The 7,118-nt window shown below is 47.7% G+C and overlaps 1 protein-coding gene across 4 annotated transcripts in view; it reads left to right on the top strand.

Moving 5' to 3' along the window:
- The first annotated feature begins 459 nt into the window (after window positions 1-459).
- LOC118208071 (protein phosphatase 1 regulatory inhibitor subunit 16B-like) overlaps window positions 460-7,118 on the top strand; it is a 14,798-nt gene continuing 8,139 nt past the window's right edge. The window contains exons 1-3 of one of the 4 annotated variants that reach the window (XM_035382341.1): window positions 460-1,413; window positions 4,355-5,053; window positions 5,562-5,632. In XM_035382341.1, the coding sequence (XP_035238232.1) occupies window positions 4,816-5,053; window positions 5,562-5,632 (309 nt within the window). In that variant the 5' untranslated portion in view covers window positions 460-1,413; window positions 4,355-4,815. The remainder of the gene's footprint in view (window positions 1,414-4,354; window positions 5,054-5,561; window positions 5,633-7,118) is intronic. The other 3 variants (XM_035382339.1, XM_035382342.1, XM_035382338.1) reach the window with 3 other exon arrangements.

Below are 7,118 nucleotides of genomic sequence, written 5' to 3' on the forward strand. Positions count from 1 at the left end.
ACTTCCCGCTCCCGTCTGCTGTCTGTCCTGGCCCCTCGCTGGTGGAATGACCTCCCCGTGGCGGTCAGAACAGCAGAGAATCTTACCACCTTCAAACGCAGACTGAAGACTCATCTCTGCAGGCTGCACCTCTCCCCACCCCTCCCTAGCCTATAGTTTAGCTCACTGTACCTAGTTAGGATAATATGATTACGATAGTGTATTTGCCAGGATTGTTGTTTTTGTCTGATTAGGCAAATGTGATTCCAGTGCTAGTTTGTACTTGGTAGGATTCTTGTTTGCTGAACAGCTTACTCTACAGGGTTGGAGTCCTGATCGATGTGGTCACTTCTGGCACTACGATCCTTACTTCACTCTAGTGTTTCTTTTGGACCTCTACATCGTGAACCAATGCACTTGTTGTACGTCGCTCTGGATAAGAGCGTCTGCTAAATGCCTGTAATGTAATGTAATGTTTTTAAAGGCCCAATTCGGATATTATCGCTTCCCAGCTCCGTCCGCGCCAACCCCGCCGCGAGAAGTGATTTTTTTGGTAGGGGGCGTTACGCATCCAACACGCGCTAATGATGTGCTTCTGGTTCCGCGGCTCAACACTGCTGTCTGCGGGGAGAGAGCTGGACCACTACGCGCCGCAAAAGGGCTCCCGTATGCGCCGCCCGGACAGTCCCGACCGGACAGGTCTGTGAACTTCGAAAGCCATCAGCGAACTGCTGTACGGTGAGCGAGAAATAATGCGCAACGTGCCGTCGCCTTTCTGAAATATTCCCTGTGCATCTGCTCTCTCTGACGGGTGTGTTTAGAGTAAAGCGACGAAGATTAGACGCAGTTGATAGACGGTGTGGACGCTTTCCGATGGTTAGTGTAGGTACAGGCGATGGGCGGACAGTTCATCGTAAGACTATTTTGTCATTTAAAAAAAAATCATTTTAAATGATAAAATTTACCTGTGTTTTTGGAGTGTTCTTGTAATGTCATAAATGTACTGTCATTTTTTACGAGGCAAACAGCCAGTCAGGCTTGAGGGAGAACAAAATAAAATTATCAGCCGTCACTCAATTATAACCAGCTGGAATTTAAGCGCAGCACGTGCGCACAATGCAGTTATTATATGCGAACCCACCGCCTTGCAGTCCGTCCGTGTCTAATAATGCGGTTGCACATAACCGTATTTGACGTACGGCGCATTTGACATTCGTTATGCTGTCTGCTTGCAAGTGTTTAAATCGACGCACTCAAAACATTTCCCTTCCCACTTCCTGTTTCTCCACGAGCAGCCTCAAGCGCGCGTGTCTTCGGTAAACGCGAATAACATATAACGTTTGTTAGCGGGGAAGATTTCATTATTCGATTTTAAAATAACTAGCTGCATACCTTAAAATAAAACAACTATGGAAAAAGAACTTCACAGTGACCGTAAGTACTATTCAAATGTTCAGTTTTTATCCTATTTTAAAACTTTCAACTGAATTAACACAAGTAGACTTTGTTTCTATTAATATTATGTCATCTTTGTGTAAAACTGTTTTATACGGAATAAATTATTTTACGGTACTTTCTGAAATGTTTTTCTCAAGACTAGCTTATATGTCCATTACTTGTTTAAGATTTTTCCTTAAATCATGGACACGGCGCACCCTTTATTTTCACAGAATTACACTAAAATGGACCTAAAATCGAAAGTTTGTCTGCCAGTGCCAGGACTGCCCTGGCGTGTGTGTATGTGAATGTGCGTGGGCGTGTGTGTGTGCGTGTGCGCGCTTATGTGAGTGTGTCTGTGATTGGACATACAGAATTATCCCTGGCACAGTGCCCATAGGAAAGATAATACTGTAGTATAAATATTATGCAATATTATTATTTTTTCCAGCTGCCTGTTTTATCTCTTTTAGGGAGTCGCCTCCATCCCCTGCGGTGTGTAGATCTGAGGCCTGAAATATTGATGAGGCAGCAGCTTCGTGAAACTGTGCATCAGATGAGCAGCTCTGTGAAACTGTGCATCAGATGAGCAGCTCTGTGAAACTGTGCATCAGATCAGCAGCTCTGTGAAACTGTGCATCAGATCAGCAGCTCTGTGAAACTGCATCAGATGAGCAGCTCTGTTTAAAATGAGGGAGCAGCACTGTGAAAGATACAAACACTAACAGCTCTGTTGGGGAGCTCCCTAATGCAACTTCTATGGGGTTTATACTTTAAAATAAACCCCTGGTGGGGATCACAAGGCCCACAGCTCTGACCCATGACCCTTGACCCAGACGCAGCAGAACAGCCGGCCCTCGTGTGTGAGGCCCTGTCTCAGGCACACAGAGTTACTGACCGTTAATCTGCCCTGCTCAAATCTGAGCTAATGTGATTGGTCACTCCTGACACCAGCCCTGTGGGAGTGGCGCAGTGAACAGCGCTGCTCGTTGTGTGACACAGCGTTGACACACTGGTGCTGTAAAATCTGATTTTGAAAAAGGACTGGGCGGAGAAATCAGGAAGGAGAACATGTCTCGAGGAGCAGACCCTATGATGTGTAGAGTTCTTGGAGTTTGTGGAAAAGTGGCAGAGGAAGTTTAATCGTAACCACACTATTACCCTAGATCTCAGGCCATTACACTGATGTGTGCTGGGAAGCTAAATCTGCTCAGTAGAGTAAGTGCTGTGGAAGTGAGTGAGACTGATGATACAGGTACTTGTGTGATTGGCTGATTCTGACTAAAATTGTAACATCTGTTAGGTGTAAATGTGACAGCTTACACACAGTCAGAAAGGTTCCACCCCCCCGCCCCCCCCCCCCACCCCCAGGGTGCTTTCAAGCCTGGCTGTCATTTATCAGCTTGCCTGTTCGGTGTGATAAAGCTGCCATCTGTCTGCATGAGAAAAGGCTCTCTCACCTGCACACACATCGCAGGGTGTACCAGTAGTTTCAGAGTGAAAGAGAATTCTGATGGTTTCAGGGTGTTAGACAGTTCTGGCTGTTCCTATGTTAGCATGCTAGCAGTTATGCAGCAAAGCAACACAAATCAGAGCCGGGGTCACACACAAGGGATCTCATTCAGAGAGCTGGTAGGGGCGGGGGGGGGGGGGGGGGGGGGGGGGGGGGGTTGCGAGGGGGGGGGTCACTAACTGTAATGGAATAAATGTTCAGATTCAATTGAGGTTAAAAAAAGTTAATTAAATATGTATTGTGGTTTTGGGCTTCAAGCACCTGTCAAAACACAAGCACATTTTATTATTTGTAGAATGAGCTATATTGGAATGGATTGGTTTATTAAAACTCCAGTGAAAATTACAGCCCTCTGTGCTGAGTTATGGAAAGGGAAAATGTGTTATGGTTGTTTTTCCTTTCTGGATTAATATTTAGGTATAATTGGATTTAGATTTGTCTGTAAGCCAAGGGAAATTATTTGCTTTGCGGTAAAAGAGTGGCTGAGTCATGGGGAACAAGTGCAGATTTACTCCTGTTCTGTTTTTAATGTCCTGAAACAGCTGAATTTATCAGTGATTTCACTTGGCACTCTCACCGAGTTTGCTGAATCTGAAATGTGAAGAATGAGCATGCTTTCCCCTGACTATTTTTTTGTTTCTGATTCTTTGATTTTACAAACGAGTGTCTGGAGGAGTGAAATTGGTGGTTTGAGGGGACGTCCCAGCTCTCTTCTGCATAAAATAAATGGATGAGAAATACACGTGTTAGTTTTAAATGAGGATTGAAAGTCTGTATATGTAATTTTAATTCTTGTAATGAGTTTGGGCCATAGCCATACATTCATAATATAATAAAGAAACCTTCTCCAAAGTGAAAAATACTGGCTTCTTGCCTGAGTTTAAGAAATAACAGCACATACAGGGCTGTCTCTCTTACGCTCATAATGCTGTAATCAGAGAGCAGGATGGATGTATGCAGGGTGAGTGAGCAGCTGCAGCCAGGCTTCATCCTCGCAAATGTGACAGCAGCAAAACAAGACCAGGTCAAAACCTAGTATATGGCTGGACCTCTCCGGCCGACCAATGGTGTAACTTCATAACTCGGCCGACCAATGGTGTAACTTCATCTCTCAGTCAGTCACAGACATTCGCGTTTGTAGGGCTGGCCCCGCTGTTGCGGGCCAGCCAAAAAAAAAGCATGATTGAATCGTAAAATCAAACCCTGATTTACAGTCGGCCGTGGTGCTGGACAGCCAGTTGCTCTGACTCGGCGGCAGATCTCATTTTGCTTTATATATGTGTAGCAGCCCCCAACCCCCCCTCACCCCCCCACCACCCCCCAGAGCTCCTGTTGCAGGGGAAAAGCCTCGGCTGCAGGTTCCCTCTGTGAGCCCTTAACAGATTCCGCCATGCAGCCCTGAGCTGTGTTTCTCCCTCTCACCAGCAGGTGGCGATAGTGGAAGCTGAGCTGGGATGCAGTTATGGCAGGGGGCAGCGGCGGTGTAGTGGGGAGCAGGTAGGCCGGTGCCCCACCCCAGACGGCCACACGGGGGAGTGGCTGGCCCCTGGGGCCCGGTGGCAGAGCTAGCCCCTGGGGCCTGGTGGCGCAGCTAGCCCCTAGGGCCGGGTGGTGGAGCTAGCCCCTGGGGCCCGGTGGTGGAGCTAGCCCCTGGGGCCTGGTAGCGGAGCGAGCCCCTGGGGCCCGGTGGTGGAGCTAGCCCCTGGGGCCCGGTGGCGGAGCTAGCCCCTGGGACCCGGTGGCGGAGCTAGCCCCTGGGACCCGGTGGTGGAGCTAGCCCCTGGGGCCTGGTGGCGGAGCTAGCCCCTTGGGCCTGGTGGTGGAGCTAGCCCCTGGGGCCCGGTGGTGGAGCTAGCCCCTGGGGCCTGGTGGCAGAGCTGTGCGCGATGGAGCAGACGGTGAGCGTGGAGAGGCAGCGGTTGGCCCGGAAACGCAGGGCCCAGCAGCTGAAGAGGTGGGCCGCCTGCGAGAGGGACCTGCAGGGCAAGAAGAGCAAGGCTGAGAAACGCCATGGCTCCGCCCACGGCCCCGCCCACAGCCACACCCACGGCCCCGGAAAACACGTCACCTTTACCGCCACTGTGGAGCTTCTGGAGGCTGCTGCTCGGAATGACTTGGAGGAAGGTGGGTGTTCTCTCTCTCTCTCTCTCTCTCTCTCTCATTCTTTCTTTCTGGGGCACTCAGAAGAAGACTTTGATAAAAAAAACGTGTTCCTTTGTCCTTGGGATTTCCCCCTTTGTTTGAGCCAATGAAAACGTTTTGCCCTCCACAGCAGAACTCAATTGGTTGAAAGCAGTGAGTAAGTTAGCTGACAAGATGTCCTCTTTTACTTCTTTGTTGAACTGAAAATATCCATCCAGGTGGGGTTTCCAAGTTCCTAAAAATGGCAAACGTGCCTGCGTGCGTGTGTGTGTAGGTGTGCGTGCGTATGCGTGCGTGTGTGAGTGTGTCCATGGTTATGATTTCTCTGCTGTGTGTGTGTGTGTGCATGCTTGTATGTGTGTGCGCGTGTGTGTACGTGTACTTGTGCGCGTGTGTGTGTGTGTGTGTGTACTTGTGCGTGTGTGTGTGTGTGTGTACATGTGCGTGCAGGAGGGTGTGTGATCATGATCTCTCTGCTCTTCTCTCACAGTGAGGTACCTGCTGGAGAACAGCGTGAGTCCAGACCTGTGTAACCAGGACGGCCTCACCGCCCTGCACCAGGTGAGGGCGCCGTCTCCACCACCTGTCCCTCCTCACACCTGTCCGTCAGACTGACTGCTCCACCTGTCCCTCCTCACACCTGTCCGTCAGACTTACTGCTCCACCTGTCCCTCCTCACACCTGTCCGTACACTCTGTGGACGGACTTCTTCCACAGAGCAGGGCTGGTTTTGAGCATGCAGGTTTCCTGGGTTACTGTTGCCTTAGTCACCACAGTTTCCCAGAATTTAACCTGCTGCAAAAGCAGGACATGCCTGTACCTCATGATTCAGCATATCACAGTCAAATATCATTCTATAAATTCTATATATCACAGTACAATTTATCACAATTCAGTATCGCAATGCAGTGTATTCTATTCTTTTGACAAAGAGGCATAACAATAACTGTGAGGAATTACAGTTGTAATTTGTAATAAATTAATACATGTATTACATTTGTAATAAATGTATGTACTTAAATATAGTGAATCCCTCTCCCAACACATATGCGCACACATACACAGAATGCAAAGCCTGCAGGTGGTCCTCATCTGTTCAGTTTCCTCTGTAAGACACCTGCATGTTGAGTAAAATTGCAAGATGCAAGATTAAGATGGATATGCAGTATGAATCTAGTTTATTGCGGGTCTCTCTGACGCTGCGTATCTGTTTAAATCGTGGCGGTGGCGGTGGCGATGGCGATGGCGATGCAGTGATGTCACACGGCTCACGCGGTTTCGCACATAGCGACCGTGCTTGTTCCTCCCGAGAGAGCGCTCCACGTGCCGGACGACTGAACGCGCTGTGAGAACCGTGCTTATGAAGGACGCGCTTATGAAAGACCCGCTTTGTCATCGTTCCTTCGGCTCATTGTCTTCCTCGTGTCGGCGGTGTTTACCGCGAAGGCTAACTCTCAGTGCGCGGGCCGTTCGGCGCGCGGTTCGGAATTCCATTGTCCTCCCAGAGACGATCTCCGCCAGCAAGTGTGACTGTTTCCGGGATTCTGAGCCTGTGAAATTATTTTCTGTTTCCATGAAAACTTATTAAAACACGAATGGGCTGTTTGCTGTAAAACTAGGTTAATATCCGAAATTATTATACATTTTATAAAGCATTTTATAAATGTCCACATGATAAAATATAAAGCTACTAAATGGAATGAACAATCAAAATGTCTTCAATTCAATAAAACAAATAAAAAGAAATGTGTTAGAAGTAAATTACTGTGAAAAATGTATTTTGCTGGAAAAAAAAGAACAGTCAAAACACATAAAGCTATAGTGTTACATCCCAAAAAATTCAGATTGTCCAATAATAAAGAATAACCCTTACCTTAGTGCTTGATCATAATCCTTATGTTAGCACTTAAACATAGCCTTTACCTTAGTGCTTCAACATAACCCTTACTGTATGAGTCATCTTAAATGTCAGATTTTTCAAGTAAAATGGATTCAATCCATGTGAAGTATCCTCATTTTAATAAAAGAGATACAAAGAAATGATTGA

Source organism: Anguilla anguilla, chromosome 11, assembly GCF_013347855.1.
Source record: "Anguilla anguilla isolate fAngAng1 chromosome 11, fAngAng1.pri, whole genome shotgun sequence".
Lineage (NCBI taxonomy): Eukaryota > Metazoa > Chordata > Actinopteri > Anguilliformes > Anguillidae > Anguilla > Anguilla anguilla.